Raw genomic sequence first — 15,946 nt, forward strand, 5'->3', positions numbered from 1 at the left:
GAAAATGAAAGAGTTTGAGAACAGGAATCAAACCTTGGAGATTCAGTGGCAAACTCTGAAGGAAACATTGATTGATTCTGCCAGAGAGGCATGTGGTAAGGTTGTGTGCAAGGATAAAAAAAATCAGAACTCCCTGGTGGACACAGGAAGTTAAAGAGACAGTGAAGGAAAAGAAGAAAGCATATCAAAAGTTCCTGGCAAATAAGTCAGCTTTTACTCTTACAGAATACAGAGACAAATGTAAGAAAGCTAAACAGTATGTAAAACTAGCTAAACAAAAGTCATGGGAGGACTTTGGCAAGAATATAGAAAATAAATATCAAGAAGGTGGCAAAATATTCTGGAGGTTGTTGAAGAAGCTTAGGAATGGAGGAAAGAGTGCTGTAAAAGGAATTAGAGATGATAAAGGTGAAATGAAAACCGGAGAAAAAGATATCCTTGAAGTATGGAGTAATTACTTTGAAAAACTGCTAAATAAAACAAGCAGTGATGACAGCACAGTGATAAAAAACACTGACCAGGCATGCAGTCAGGAATACATATCCATACTTGGAGTAGAAAAAGCCATCAAAGGCTTGAAATGTGGAAAGGCAGCAGGAGTAGATGATATTCGACCAGAAATGCTAAGTATGGTGGTATAAGAGTCTTACAGTGGCTGCACTGCATAGTTCAGAAAGCCTGGACAGAGGGACGAATTCCCGATGATTGGACTAGAGCTCTCATAGTACCCATATATAAAAAGGGAAATAAAACTGAATGTGAGAATTACAGAGGTATTTCCCTACTGAGTGTTCCTGGCAAGATCTATGCAAGTATACTTGAGAAACGGTTGAGAAGAATTGTGGAAGTAAAGCTTGGTGAAGAACAAGCTGGATTCGGGCCAAATAGAGGCTGTCAAGATCAGATCTTCACTTTACGACAAATAGTCGAGAAAGCATGGGAATATAACAAAGATCTGTATTTAACTTTTGTCGATTTGGAAAAGGCATATGACAAGGTGCCAAGAGAGAAGCTATTCAATACGCTGCAGTTATATGGTGTCAATGGTGCATTATATCAAGCAATACTTAGTCTTTATTTGAGTTGTGAGTCAGCAGTTAGAATTGAAGGAAGTACAGGAAGATAGTTTAATGTTAAATCTGGTGTGAGACAAGGATGTACATTATCCCCTCTGTTATTCATTATCTATATGGATCACATTATGAAGGAATGTGGTATTAAACCTGATATCAAAATTGGAGATGTTAATGTCAGCTCTTTGCTTTATGCGGATGATGTTATACTTCTAAATAAATCCTCTACAAATCTGCAAGATTCACTGACTAAATTAAATAGCTGTTGTAATAGATATGGTATGAAGGTCAGCAATAAAAAGACAAAGACAATGAAAATAGGCAGAATCATTGAAAATATCAACTGTGTTGTGAATGGAGAACCTGTGGAACAAGTAAAACATTTCAGCTACTTAGGCACAATTTTTAATGAAGATGGTAAACTAAATATAGAAATAGACAACAGAATCAGCAAAGCTGGTATGGTGGGAAGTCAATTGAATAAATTCATATGGAATAAGAGAGAAATTAGTCAGAACACTAAATTAGCTGTATACAAGACAGTGTTCAAACCAATTTTAACTTATGGATCTGAGAGCTGGGTCAGATGTAAAACACTTGACCAAAGACTAGAGACCGCAATTATGAGAGTCCTAAGAAAGATTAGAGGCATGAACAGATGGCATCAATGGCAATATCATATTAAAAATGAGGATATTAGGAAAGAACTTGACATTGTCAGCATCCAGGAATGCGATAGCAGATAATCTCAGATGGTATGGTCACTTAAATAGAATGGGCAAGGAAAGATTAGCAAAACAAGTGTTCTCTGCCAGGTTGGCAGGAAAACGACCCAGAGGAAGACCAAGATATAGCTGGATTGATATGGTACAAAGTGCCTTAGACGATAGAAATATAAGATCTGATAATGTTGGAGTCTTGACAAGTAACAGACTGATTTGGAGGAAAATTGTAGATAGGAAGTTGGTAATGAAGTAGTTTTTTCATGTAGTACTGTCATCCTGTACACTCCTTGAGGGTACATGGCAGGAATTTGATGATGATGATGATGATGATGATATCACCACTTACTAATACTGGCACACCACAGACTGATAACATGAAATTAGTGAATATTACCTTAATAAGGGAATCCCCCCGGACCAGGAATATTTTTCACTTTTGTGACTTTTCTCCTTTTACGGTAATTATGCCTAACGCGAAACAGACAGCAAAGGCAGTCTGTTTATTAAAATATGCTTATGATTGGTGCGGTATTAACAAAAGATCGCGCAACCGAAAGATAAAAGCATAGCTGACAATTGATTTGAAATGCTAACTCTCTTCAACCGAATTCCATATGTGAAACTGCCATAACATTCATTATATATATATATTACTTAGTTTTAACACTTTTACGAATTTTAACACGTTCGGTTGAATTTTATTGCTGCCTTGGGAAATCGAACTCACACACATCTAATTAATAACAATAGTTTTTAGTTAGATACTGTGTTTGTCCATGCAAAATATGGTTTTGTTTCAGTCTATTCAGCATACTTTCTGTATAAAGGGACATGTGATTCACTAATTAGTGTGTTTTTATCCGAGTTGTCTCTAATTGCACTATTTGTTGAGAAATATATTACACAGACTCCTCATACCTTATTCACTGGCATAATAAAAGTACTTATTTTTATTGCCTCTGCAGTATAGTTGATCTTAGGGAGGGCATGTTGTTTACCACTGCAGGCGAGTTAATATATCCCCACATGAACTTGTTTAAGCTTTTTTTCATGTGTGAAGTATATGCGAAACTTTTATTGGTAACAGAAAACTAGCTCGGATGACAGTGATAATATAAAACGAGTTTTGATATGTACTGTATATAAAGTCAATATCAACAGTCCCTGATTACGAACGCGTTATGAAAGGGACAGAAAGATTTGGAACTTCCCTGGAGAACATTCGAAGTAAATACAATTAATCACTTTGAAATGAAACATATGAATAAGCAATATTTACTAATATTCGTTAAGCGCCGAATTACGCACAAAGCAAAGTTTGTGAACCAACACCAATTTTCCATTAAAATATAAAAAATAACAAAAAAGAAATAATAAAAGTTAAATACGTTTCTTTTAAAATAAAAAAACATACTTAGTCTTACATACATGAGCCTGTGTAGCTCAGTGGATGTGGCGTTTGCACACCACCGCGCTAGGCCGCACGAAGGAAGTCTTGGTTTCGAGTCTAGTCGGCGACTAGAGGAAATTTTTCTAAGCCTTTTTTCGACCGGTTCCCGAGTTAGTCGATCTCTGGCACGGGCAAGCAGGTTTTTCCTCCCGGAAACTCGGGTTTTTCGTCCTGTAAACTCAAGAAAATCGATCGTAGAACCCACATTATTAGAGACATTAAATATATTGTGTTAGGGTTAGAGACCACGAGATGGCGGCACATTTGATCCGTCTCTCTTCACTGAGCACCGCTTAATTAGTGATAGCCTTGGGCCATCTGTCTCTGATTGGGTACCAGTAGAGATTGAACTGCCCACTCAGTCTCCAAAAGTTAGATAGGGCTAAATGGCCTCGCCTACTCCCGTATATACGGGAATAAAAAGGCGCTAGCTGATTTTTTTTTTTTTACTTAGTCTTAAAACATTTTAAATTTGTTTTCATTATTTCACGGCCCCCCTCAACAAAACCTACCGCCCCCAAGGGGGCCGCGGCCCACAGTTTGGGAAGCGCTGCTCTAGAGAAACATTCCCATTATACAACTGAGCGATAACATTATGATAAAATATAAGCAAATTGCTTGCAAATGAAACCTTTATTATACCATTGATGTTTCTTTCAAAATAAAGCTTTCTTTTCATTTATTTTTGCATGCAAATTCTTTCCAATTTCTCTGAAATCTTCGATATTAATAGGTCGAAGGTTAAGGCACATCAGTTTTTGCTCCACCTTTGTGCAATGAAATTATGATATTTTCTGAGCTAAGACTGAAATTATTCGAGCATGTCGAGGGAGCCAGTTCAGCTGAAAAATCGTTTATCATATATGCTGTTATTACATCTGTCCCTTTTGCGGTTTCTCATCCGGGTAATATAACCGCTGAAGAATATCCTTCTCCTGCATTTTGATAATATTTTAAGCAATATTCAGTCTTGTGATTCACTTATTTTTGATGAGCTGACTAGTTCCAATTATCAATTTGATATCACTCCCATTACAACACCTGAGGTTAGATTGGCCATGAATAAATTAGAACTTTATAAATCACCAAGATATGATAACACTACTACAGAATTGCTACCAGGAGATAGACGAGCATAGCGACTCGATTCACTGAGATCCGGAGATTCTGTCAAAGTGACAAAATTCCAAGAGACTTTGCAAGAAGTATAACAGTACCAATAGTTAGGAATGATTAAATCAGGTAACGCCTTTTATTCCCTTATAGCAAGTAGGCAAGGCCGTTATACCCTATCTAGCTTTTGGAGACTGAGTGGACATTTCAATCTCCACCGGTAGCCAATCAGAAATAGCTGGCCCATGTCTATCACTAATTATAGCAGCCACCGATGAAAAGGCTGGAAAACAAGTGCTGCCATCTCTTGGTACCTAACCCTAAGAAGATATGTCACTGTCTGAAATAATGTGAGTACTAGGGTCGATTTTCTTGAGTTTAAGGGATGAAAAACCCTAGTTTCCGGGAGGAAAAACCCGCTTGCCATTGCCAGATATCGACTAACTCTGGAGTCGGTCGAAGAAAGGCTTAGGAAAAAGTTCCTCCAGTCGGCGACTAGACTTGAACTTAAGTTCAAACTTCGAGCAAACAAGCGCCACTTCCACTGAGCTACACAGATCCCAATATTTAAGTTAGGAATTCTAGAGCATGTAAAACTATTAAGGGAATCAGCTTTTTTTTGTCTGTTTACGGCAGTGTTTCTCAACGTTTTATGGATCATCCCACCTCAACGTCTCAAAGATTTTGATTCCACCCCTCTAGTATAATAGTCAGCCAAGTTCTGAAAAAGTATAATATAAATATGTATAAATATGTTCATGTACATTTCTTAATTGCCTTCCAAAATATTCAAATTGTCCCCCTTTGGGGAATACGCCCCACGTTGAGTCACACTGGTTTATGGTAAGGTCCTCTGTATTATTATATTCACCAAGATAAAAGACTTGGTTGATAAGCAAAGTAAGTTAGAGGTGTGGAAGTTCGATTCATAAAGGGATATATTTTCGCTGAGGTAGATCCTTGAGAAATGTTTACAATTTCAGGAATCTGTGATGACAAGTTTCGTTGACTTCATAATAGGCTGACCATATGTATCGTTTTGAAGGGGACAGTACTGTTTTTTTATCATATTTCCTGGTCATCCCGTCGTTTTAATAAAAATATCAATTTTCCCATTTTTAATAAAAACTATAAATATCCTTTAATATTGATCAATCAAAAAAAAACCAACTAACGCCTTTTTATTCCCTAATAGGGAGTAGGCGAGGCCTTTATACCCTATCTAGCTTTTGGGACTGAGTGGGCAGTTCAATCTCCACCGGTAGCCTTCAGAGATAGCTTGCCCATGTCTATCACTAATTATAGCAGCCATCGATGAAGAGATTGGCAAACAAGTGCTGCCATCTCTTGGTACCTAACCCTAAAGATATGTCACTATCTGAAATAATGTGGGTACTACGGTCGATTTTCTTCAGTTACGGGACGAAAAACCTTCCGGGAGGAAAAACCCGCTTGCCCATATTTCGTTATTCATAACCTATAATCGTATATCAATATCATGGATATCAGTAATTTGTATAACCATAGAGTCGCATTGTTCGATATTAATTATCGATATCTGCAGTGATTTATTCAGAGAAAATAAAAAAATGCATCTTGCCAACTTGGCGTCTCAGACGCGGCGTCTGTTCTGCTGTAGCATTAGTTTTTGTTTTGCCTGTCTGCTAACCGGTGGCTTTGTTATTCAATGCCAGAGGTTTAAATTTCATATTTTGTAAAATTTTAAGTCTTGTTTTTTAAAGCTTAAACTTAACTGGACAAGCTGTGTACAAGTGATGGAACAAAACTACAGATTTTTTTCTGAAATAAGCGAAAACTCCTAGACTTTTGTAATATTGTAGAGTTTATTCTTTCTCTTCCAGGAAGTACAGCACCTGTTGAGAGAATATTTTCTGTTAACAATATGTGGTCAAAGGAGAAATCTAGATTAAGTGTGGAGACAATGAGGTCTATGTTTGTTGTAAGACAAAATTCTGTCATGGAGTGGGAGAAGTTTTATGATAAGGTGTTGAAAAACCGAAAAATGCTGTGTAAGATCACTTCATCGGCGAAATATTCATGCTACGATCGTAGTGAAATATAGACCCCTTTACGTTTACCTCATTTTTGTAGGAATAATGAAGAATAATAGTAAGTTCAATATGTTTATGTAATAAAACTTTTTTATCGTCTTACTTTTTAATGAATACAAATTATTACATAATCCCCGTCCCTTTTTTGTCATCCCAATGTTCCGTTTTTGTCTCAAGGAAATAACATCAGCCTACTTCAAAAAGACTTTTGGTTCTGCTGCTGGGAATTTATGGAAGATTGTAACAACTTATACAATACCTGACAAGCCTATACCATCATAAACCTACACCTAAGCATCACGATCGCATTATATGATAATGTAGTGAGAATTATGTTAAATTGGTTTAACATTCACGTATAATGAATGGTTTGAAGTAACCGCTGGACTGATACATTGCTGTGTCCTGTCACCTTTTCTATTTACTCTTATAATTGATTTTGTAATTAACAAACCTCTGAAGCTGATCTAATATTCTTAGAATATATTTGATATGGTTTAAAATGATGATTTGATCTTATCCACAAATAATGTGGGAGAAATGAACTCTTTAAATTATGCAATTTGTAATGTTCGGATCAACTATGTTTGATTACCAATAATGAGAAAACGAACGTAATTGATACAGGTGATAAAGATAGGTCACGTTTCTTTCTTAAAGGATGTGCTCTAGAGGAGGCCTCTCATTCAATCATTTTGGTAGATGTTTTATTAATATTAGTGATTAGTGAATAACACAGTAGATGATTAGTGATTGCTTCTGGAGTGTTCAAAAAAAATTATGCAAAATTTGTAAACCCAGCAGAAAAGTAAAACACACCTTTAAATCTACATTAGTGCTACTTTCTCTCTCTGCTTTGCGTTATGGAACTGAGACATGTAAGAATAATAATCGAAGACTTAAGGTTTTGATCGATGGTGTTTAAACAGCATGCGGGAGTAATATGGTTTGACTTCGTGAAAAATAATGAGATATCGCAGGAGTTATTATCAACTTTTTAGCATTATCCTATGCAAGGAAAGTCTAAGATTTTTCGGCCATATTTGTCAGAATTCAGGATATTCGGTTGGTAAACAAGATCGTGTTGAGATATCTAGGGGTTGGGAAAATAGATATCCTTATCTCATTCGTAAATTCTATTTAGGTCATGTTTGACAATATCAAACATGACCTAAATAGAATTGGCATTCAGTGGCGCGAAGCAGCAATGTACTCTAATGCTCATGACAGACACATCCGGAAGATGAAAATATTTAATCTAATCAGACCTTCGCGAATTAATTGCTTGATGAATTTGTATCATCATTATTATTATTACGTGACACCTTCAGGGAGTTCAAAGGCTCATCGCGGGAAGGCACCTATTCTAAAACTCTGTCTCCACCACTCAATTCAACAACTACAGCGAATTGCATCATCTATACCAACGCCATCTACTGTCCACCACCACTTATCTTTTTACAGACAATCGCCAACATCCATGCCGAGCCCACGCCCGGGATTCGAACCCGCAACCTTTTGGCGAGAGCATATATAGGCTAACCACTCAGCCAACCAGGTTGGCAAATATCAAGTGCTTTCAGTTTAATTGTTTTTATGATTATCTCTTCTTACTGTAGCGAAAATAGTTATGAAGCATTGTAAAAATGTTACAAAAATAAATAATATACACTTGGTCGTTGACTTACGACCGACTTCGGTTCTGGCTGACAGGTCGTAAGTCGATCTGGTCGTATGTCGGTCATATATTTATTAACAGTATTCTTTAACCTTTCTAATCTTTTTATCATCTTTATAATTTATTTTTATAATCTTTTAAATTTATAATTATGTATATTGTTCATAATGTAAAAAATAATACTGTACTGTAAACACAAAAATACAATATAAAATTATTGTAAAAATTAATACAATGAAATTTACAAAATCAATTTTTAATCTGTGCTTGGGCTGGATTGTGGATCGTCAGGGTCATGTTCTTGGGTTGAGGTAGGAGATGTTCTCTTGATGAGGAACATGCTGAGCTTTGTTTGAACAGTTTGTTTCTTGTTTTCTTCATATATCTCACGATAACAACGCACAGCATCTTGAATGATACATTCAAACTTTGTGAAAGGTTCGACATTAGGGTCCATTACTTCGAAACTGGCGAGAGATTTATTCATTGCGAAAAATAATCTGATAAACTCTTTGGAGTGAATTTCTTTTCTGGCTCATCTTCTTCTTTCTCTTCTTCCTCTCTCGCTTTTTCTTCTGACACTCTCTGTGCTTCCAATTCAATTAACTCTTCATCCGACAGTTCTTTTTTATTTCACAATCTAGCAACTCCTCCACGTCTTCTATTTCACATTGTAATTTAAGATTTTTTGCAAGTTTAACTATTTTTTCTGTAATCACTTCCAGTTTCTCTCCTTTTTCAAATCCTTCAAATGTATTCGCATAACATTTTAGACACTTTTTCCAAATTCCCGACATACAATTCTTTGTTACACATCCCCATGCGGTCGAAATATTCTTGATACACTGAAGAATGTTGTACTGCTTCCAAAAGTCTCGCAAAGATAAATCAGCATCAGAATCTATCGCTTCGATGGCTTGTGCGAATGTCGTTCTGAGGTAGTGAGCCTTGAATGCTGAAATAGCACCTTGATCCATGGGTTGAATGAGAGCGATTGTGTTAGGTGGCATAAAAACCACTCTAACATCATGTTGTAGGTCGTCCAGATGACGAGGGTGGCCAAGGGAATTGTCCATTATCAATAAAATCTTGAAAGGGATACCTCTCTCTGCACAATATTCACGAGCCTGGGGAATAAAGCAGTTCATGAATCAGTGTTCGAACAGTGTTTGAATCATCCAAGCTTTATGGTTTGAACGGTGGCAAACGGGCAGTGTGTGCTTGTTGATGTGCTTAAATGCACGAGGGTTTTCTGAACGATAAATGACAAAAGGATTCATCTTAAAACCGCGGCATTCCCACCAAGCAACAAAGTCAACCGATCCTTAAAAGCTTTGAATCCTGGCATCCTTTTTGATTTTTGGTGTATGTACAGGGGCGCGCTAGTAGTGTCCGGCGCCTGTGTGCAAAACATTATTTGGCGCTCTTATCCCCCCCTCCAATAAAAAATCACTTAAAAAAATGTTTTTTTTAAGTATTTCCTCCTAGCGCCTGTGTGTGTGTGTGTGTGTGTGTGTGTGTGTGTGTGTGTGTGTGTGTGTGTGTGTGTGTGTGTGTGTGTGTGTGTGTGTGTGTGTGTGTGTGTGTGTGTGTGTGTGTGTGTGTGTGTGTGTGTCGCACACATTGCACATATGGCCGGCGCGCCCATGTGTATGTACGTACGATTAGGCATGCGTTTCCATTGGAAGCCGGTTTCATCTACTTTAAATATTTGTTCCAGTAGATAACCTTCTTCTTTGATTAGAGAGTCGAAACTATCAACGAATTTTTGGGATTTGTCTTCATCTGCACTTCCTGCTTTTCTTGCGACACGTACATTATGCAAAGGAAATCTTTTTTTAAAACGCTAAAACCATCCAGTACTATCCTGAAGATCTGCGTAATCATCTCCGGCGCGTGATTTTAAACTCTGAAAGAGACTCTTTGCACAGTGCAAGCGAAGGCTTGCACTGTGCAAAGGCTCATGGGTGAATTTTTCTGTATTAAATCTTCCATTCACATAAACAACAATTTCTCCATTTCATCGATGGGTCCCTGTCGTTGTTTGGTTAAAATTGTAGACTTCATAGGTGTGGAACCTTGCACAGCTTTCCGAATTCTTTCTTTGTCCTTAAGTATCGTCGATACTGTGGAATGTGATAACTTCAAGTCACGTGCTATCGTATTCACTTTCTTTCCGCCTTCTGGATAACTTTCATTTTACACTCTAAATCAATAGTTTTTCATGACTTCTTAGCTGGCGTATCTGTAGATGAAGGCATTTTCCTTTGATTAGACATTTTATGGGTAGTATTTCAGTAGAATTTTAATTAATACACCATAAACAACAGATGCTTGAAAGCGACTCAGTGTATGTGAGAGATAGTTATCGTACGATAACTATCGTGTCCTATAGTTATCGTACGCGCAGCTGCCTGATTTATTCATTAATTTATTATGATTATTATTTTTTCGTTGTCGTAAGTCGACGACCAGGTGTATTTATATGGCAACCATAATTATTTATTTATTTGTATTATAGAAGGTGATATGGCTAGTGGGATAGAATGTGAAGGGTATTATTATTACGTGACACCTCCACGGCGTCCAAAGACTCATGAAGAGAGAGAGAGAGAGAGAGAGAGCACCTACTCTAAAACTCTCTGTCTCCACCACTCAATTCACCAGCTACAACGAACCGCAACTACACCAATGTCATCTACCTCCAACCACCACCAGTAGTATTTCACAGACGATCGCAAACATCCATGCCCATGGCTGGATTCGAACCTGCAGCTCTTTGGCTGGAAAGCGGATACGCTAACCACTCGGCCAACCAGGCAGGCAAAGAGAAATTAGCCAAACCATCAAACTAGCAGTACATAATACAGTGTTCAAACCAATTTTAAACTATGGATCTGAGAATTATATTGGAAATAAGGCATGTGATCAAAGACCAGAGACCACAGATATGAGGGTCCTTTGAAAACTCATAAGCTTCTTTCTCTACGCGTTTATCCCGCTTCCAATGCGAGGTTTGCGTGTTACATTTGGATGCGACTTTTTGTTAGTACAACATCAACCGGCCTGCCGCTGATGGGGGGGGGGATGTATTTTTTGACTGTAGCAGCGTGTGTTCAAGGGGACGGTTTGCCTGCTTGCGGATGAAAACCCCCAGATAAACTGGTGGGGAAAACCCTGCTGTCCACGCCCAAGACCGGCTAACTTGGCTATGGCTGAGAAAGATCCTTAAGCTCCTCTTGTCGTAGACGGGAATCGAACCTACGACACTCCTTCCCCAGGTATATGGTTGCGAAGCGCATAGCCACTAGGCTAATCGCGCAGACCTTGAAAACTCGTAAACCTATGTATGTATTATCTTAGCCCGATAATAATATATACGTCCATATATTCACGCAGCTCCGTTCATTATTATATTGTAGTTGCGTGCGTGTAATATGACACTGTAATAACTTAAGAAGAATTCAGGCCGTGTGTCAAAGGTTTTGCAAATAAATTCAAGAATAAGTATGATAGCTGGTGTGTGTAGTATGTGGCCTCCCTCGATGTGTCTCTGACTCCCTGGAGGTTTCTCTTAATAATAATAATAATAATAATAATAATAATAATAATAATAACAACAACAACAACAATATATTGTTATTTTACTGTCACCCAGACTGCTGTTATTCACGCAGCACCGTTGATTATCACATTGTAGTTGCGTGGGTGTAATATGGCACTGTAATAACGTAAGAAGAATTCAGGCCGTGTGTCAAAGGTTTTGCAAAGCATGGCAGTATCATTCTCTTAGTTACTGTGCTTATCCAGCTCAAGTGCCACTTGATTATAAAATTAAGCAAATAACAATAACAACAGTTTACTCAGGCGATTCTGTGTTGTTGCTCTATTTGAATGCGTAGGTTATTTAAATAATCTTACTTGTACATACATTTGAAATAAAAGAATGGGTTTTGAATTTGCGCGTGTCCTTTTCCAACCAATTAATCTCGCATAGCGCCTAAACACCTAAATACGCATGTGCAAAAGCAACCCTCGATGAGGGTGAACTTATTTTCTTTCATTTGATATTAGAATGCAAATTAAAAGTATAATAGTGCCATCTATGTAGTTATTTTTGTTTATATGTTTTTAGCGCCGTGCAACGTGTTGGTTTGTTTATAGTGTTAATTATGTGTTACTACTTAGTAAACATGAGGTTTTTTTAAAGCAATTAGGTGGAGTAACTTCGTAAGTTGTGCCTGGACAAATAGTGTGCAGCGTGTTTAAAAGTAGCTACAATGGTAATTATTTTGTCTTTTGAATCTGACAGAAGGTGAATGTAATTTAGATAGTATTTTGAATCTGACAGAAGGAAATGTAATTTAGAACTATGTTTATTAGCTTTTATATAAAATGCCGCTGGCTATATGAATTAATTCACATAAATTTAGAATTAGTAATGAGAAATCGAGAAAAAGTTATTCAAGTAGTTGAATATGAAACGATTATGAATAGTGGTTAAGTTTAATAACATCCATTGAGGATGCTTAACTAATAAAAATTACCTACACCAAAGAAACAACATTATTCTCCCCTCCCTCGTGCTGTCCTGAGCAACGTGTGCTATAAATTTCCTCATATGCTTGTGCCCCAACACTTCATTGGTAACTGTGGTCTTTGGTGCTCGTGCAAAAATTTGCATTTATAGCTATGCTGCTGTTCAGTATATGTGACATTTTTTGTTTTAAAGTTCTTGAATTAATTTATCTGTTTATGCCATATTTTTTTTAAGACGTATTTAAGTGGACAATGTCTACATTTCATAGGAAGCTAAACCGATTTTCTCAAGCACAGCTCAAAGGTTTGCATGAATTAATTTGGCAATGCATTACTTAGAAGGCATAATTCCTAATGAGTTTATATAACAATTATAATAATGAGGCTTAATTGCATGCCTTTAAGCCCCGTTGACCTGGCCAGTTTGGCTTTCGTAACCATCATTTTAGGATAAGGTAGTCAGTCTTCAAGTTTTTCATTCTACAAACAGGCAAACCAGCCAGGAGTTCACATTTTGTTTATACACATATTTAGGCTTGTGGGTTGCTTGTTTTTGGAATTAAAAATGAAAATAAAATAAAACTTGATTTTTTCAAGTTGTTTATTATTATTATTCCACATAACGTTATCATCTCCCTATGAGACCGGCAAACTCACCTTTTGGTGAGAAGATCTGATAAATGTTTCTTTGCATCCTATACAGGATTCGAACTTATTTCTTCCAAACCAGAGGGCTTTGTCAAACTGACTGAATTGTTTTTTGATAAAGGTTTCTTTTTGTGACCTGTCATTTTTATTATTATTATTTTTATATTCCTCACAGTCCTGTTTGAAGCCAGAATACCAACAGTTTCTTGATATGAAATAAAAATAATATTGCTACTTGATATAAAATATGGATAGTTTATTCTTCACTTAATGACTCTTTCTTGGTATTGTATCATATCAGTGGCTCTAACAAGCACTTAAGCACCCATGACCTTCCAACTATTCTTGGACTTTTCAACCCTAATTCAAGGATAAGGTAGTTAGCTCTATGCCTTCCTTAAATGTCTTATATCTGTAAATGTGTGTGTTCACAGGGCCAGTTTGCCTGTTCTGGGGGATGAAAAACCTGAGTTTCCATGTGAAAAAAACCTCCTACCCCTGCATGAGACTGGCTAACTCACCTTTAGTCGAAAGAGACCAGATAAAGGTTCCTCACAACTGGAATCGAACCCAGGTCTTTCCAACAAATGGGCTTCGTCTCTACTGATTGAGCTACAGAGGCTCTCTTGGTATTGTATAGCAGTATTTTAAGTCTCCACAAAAAGGCAGTAAAGATCTTCACCCAGAGTGAAGATCTTTTGTTTTTAGAAAGACCTGAATTCAAGTCTCATTATGCAAGGAACATAAGTGCATTTCATCTGATGCTAAATTATGTAGTCCCATATGGAGGCAATAATTATTGCCAAAAAATGTTTTTCACTCTTTAATACAGACTGGCCATATAGTCGTAGCAATTGTTTCTTCTGGGCTGGACATAAATAAGCACACATCCATTCTGGTTATGCAGTGTCAAGGTGGATGGGCCTCTCTCTTTAGATTTCCTTACCATTGTTTGAAAATCTCAGGGTTCCATACTTTTTCCTCTGCTCTTCCCTTTATACATGAATTATATCATCTTGCTAACTTATGTTACTGATAGTATTGCTGCTGACAGTATTTGACAATTAGTGCTCGAAATTTCAAGATGAAAGTTTTTCCGTAACTCTTAACACTGATTGCTTCCAATGGGCTGAGGACAGTTTACTGAATTAAATACTATAAAAACTCTTTCCTATCATTTCATGCACAGGAGAGATTTCATTTGACTTCTTTTTAAATTTGATAATTCTTGACCAGACTTGCAGTTCCAGCATTTATTGCCACAAACATATCATGTATCTTCTCACCTGTAATAAATCTTAACTACAGTGCAGTTTTTGTAGAACAGTTTCTCCTGCTAGCAAAGAATGCCAGTAGTCATTCTTTGCTAGCAGGAGAAATTGAAAATTAAAAGGATGTGAAAAGAAAACTAAAAAATTATTTACTGATATTTTTACTTCATAGTATGATAATGTTTTTGGAATAAGAACACCAGATTAAGTGTATAACACAGTTTATTAAGCATAAATTTGTTGTACAAGTATATAAGAACAAACTAAAATATATGTGATAATTTTGAATAAAAATTATTTGTATAGCAAATATTTAAGTTTTATATAGCAACTTAACAATAAATGTAATGGGAAAAAAAAGTAATTAAATAACAGCTTATTTACCTACTAGGTAAACATGCAAAAAAGTTGCTGAATATTAGAAATTTCCAAATGCATCACTTCCATATGTTGCACATCACCGTTAATAAAAGTGCTAGTATGCTGTGCCATTGCCAGTATGCTGTACCATCACAAAAAGAGCACTTTTTAACTATAAAAATTGCAAAATTTACCCAATTTTTAAATATTGTTCTTGTTCTCACATTTATCACTTTTCAAATCACCCTAAAATTACTAAAGCATAGAGCTGTTAAGGGCTTCAGTTTAGCATATGCAAGCATAGAGCAATTCAGCTCATAGTGACATCTCTCACAGACTCGCTTCATCCTCTGCCTTGCAGACACCTTTTCAGCTCTCTTGTACAGGTATTTCCATGGTTACTGCTCTGGTGAAACTGCCAAACATTTCTTTGCTTTCTATTGGGCTTGTTAAAACAAGGGCAATAGCACCTGTGATTTGTTTTTATTATGGTATTTTTATTGTTTTGTGTTCATCACCATCATCAATGTGTTAATCAATGGAACCATTATGTGATTACTTTTTTTTTTTTGCACCTTGATGTTTTTTCTCTGCATCATGTTTATTGGTATCATGTTTTCTTATCTCTTTAGTGCAGTGTCACACAAATGACACAACTTCCAGTGAGGTCAGTCTTATGATACATGCAAGTTACATGGTTTTGTCAATTTTTTGTGCGTGTCATTCATGAAAGATTGTAAGTGTATAGTACATTAGTACTGTGAGTGGGCCGAAGATTTTATTTCTATTTTTTTATTAATATTTTAGAGACCAAACATGGAATTTTTCCAATAAGTGGAGCATTGCTCTCACACAGGGCAGTGAAATTCTTCTACTGTATACCACCTAAGGACAGTCATAAACATTTATGCTTATAGCAGGATTCAAACTGCAGCCTGTTGGTTGGAGAGTAGTTACTCTATCCATATGGCTAACCAGGCTGGCAACTCATTGTAGGAGATCTTTTTATTCTATACT

General features: G+C 36.7%; 1 protein-coding gene across 1 annotated transcript in view; it reads left to right on the forward strand.

Annotated features, from left to right (window-relative positions):
• The first annotated feature begins 12,164 nt into the window (after positions 1–12,164).
• The window catches only part of LOC150095586 (U6 snRNA-associated Sm-like protein LSm4), a 58,064-nt gene continuing 54,282 nt past the window's right edge, over positions 12,165–15,946 (forward strand). The window contains exon 1 of the mRNA XM_090410245.1: positions 12,165–12,394. Coding sequence (XP_090266371.1) covers positions 12,392–12,394 — 3 coding nt within the window. The 5' untranslated portion in view covers positions 12,165–12,391. The remainder of the gene's footprint in view (positions 12,395–15,946) is intronic.

This window comes from Typopeltis vanoorti, chromosome 20 (genome assembly GCF_054136105.1).
Source record: "Typopeltis vanoorti isolate ZY-2024b chromosome 20, IOZ_Tvanoo_1.0, whole genome shotgun sequence".
Taxonomy (NCBI): Eukaryota; Metazoa; Arthropoda; class Arachnida; order Uropygi; family Thelyphonidae; genus Typopeltis; species Typopeltis vanoorti.